Genomic DNA, 1,242 nt, shown 5'->3' with positions numbered 1-1,242 from the left:
CCAGGACAGCCAGGGCTGCACAGAGAAACCCTGTCTGGTGGTGCCCAGACTACACGGCAGCTCACTCGTGGCACTTTGAAACCCTGTCTCAAAAAAAAAAAAAAAAAAAAAAAAAAAAGATGTCTCTGATGCGGAGACTGTAATAATCAATGCCTCGTGGTACACACAGAGACCAATGGTACAGAGCATCAGACAAAGATGCTTTTGAAACAATGCCCACCGGCTCTAACAAAACAGGAAAGGAAAGCAGTTCAGTAGGAGAGCTCCTCACAGCCAATGCTGGAGCGGGGGAACATCTGCAGACATTAGAATTTTCAAAGCTCAGAAATTTAAGGAAAATAAAAGTTAAAAGAATGATCAAAAGACATAGGCAGACTTTTAACAAAGACAAGGCCAGGGCAGGTGAGCACATGAAAATATCATTTGCTATCAGGGATATACAAATAAAATACAAATAAAGTTCATGATGAAATAAATACCACCACACAGCAGGATGCTTAAAACTGACTAGATTCCGGGGTGCTCTGAGAAGAGCAATTTGCCAGATACTGTAGGGGCCTACTTCTGTGAGAAACCTAGCTAGTCAATTCAGAGATGGAAGAGAGAATGACAGGGCCAGGGAGAGCAGGATGAGTTCTATTTAATGAGTGAAGACTTCCTTTGGGAAGATGGGAGAGTCCTGGATTTACAGAGGTGGCGATGGTCACACAGCAGCAAGAATACACTTAATATCTAGGGCTACATTCCCTGAAATGCTTACAGTGAAGAAAAAGAGCTAAGAATCTCTGTCATCAAGGAAGCCAGCAATTGTGTAGGAACTGGCGGTCTCGGGGGTTAACGCTGAGCGACCAATACCACAGAGACCAAGAAGCACGCTGGGCCAGAAGGCAAGTACCTGGGATTGCACAGGGGAGTACGGACTTCCGGGCTCGCCACTCAACAAGGTCTCGCTGTTCATTTTTGTCTTCAGACAAGCAATGTACCGACTACAGAAATCTTTACAGAGCTCATTAACCTTCTCCAGTTCAAGAAGATGAATGCGCAGGACCTGGATTGCTTTCACCATCTAGAGGTAGAGAAAATAAAGACTTTTAAGTGGGAAACAGGGTGCTGTCCATCCGTACCCGATGTCGCCATTGTCACACACTGCTCTTTTTTTTTTTTTTTTTTTTTTTTTTTTTTTTTTTTTTTTTTTTTTTTTTTTTTTTTTTTTTTTTTTTTTTTTTTTTTTTTTTTAGTTTC

General features: G+C 41.9%; 1 protein-coding gene across 4 annotated transcripts in view; it reads right to left on the bottom strand.

The window, feature by feature from the left end:
- Pknox1 (PBX/knotted 1 homeobox 1) overlaps positions 1 to 1,242 on the bottom strand; it is a 43,474-nt gene that overhangs the window by 14,028 nt on the left and 28,204 nt on the right. For all 4 annotated transcript variants that reach the window (XM_029471437.1, XM_021149613.2, XM_029471436.1 and 1 more), the window contains one exon: positions 896 to 1,066. In XM_029471437.1, the coding sequence (XP_029327297.1) occupies positions 896 to 1,066 (171 nt within the window). The remainder of the gene's footprint in view (positions 1 to 895; positions 1,067 to 1,242) is intronic.

The sequence above is a fragment of the Mus caroli genome, chromosome 17, assembly GCF_900094665.2.
Source record: "Mus caroli chromosome 17, CAROLI_EIJ_v1.1, whole genome shotgun sequence".
NCBI lineage: Eukaryota > Metazoa > Chordata > Mammalia > Rodentia > Muridae > Mus > Mus caroli.
Note: the sequence above shows the minus strand (reverse complement) of the source record. Positions and strands in the feature narration are given on the sequence as shown.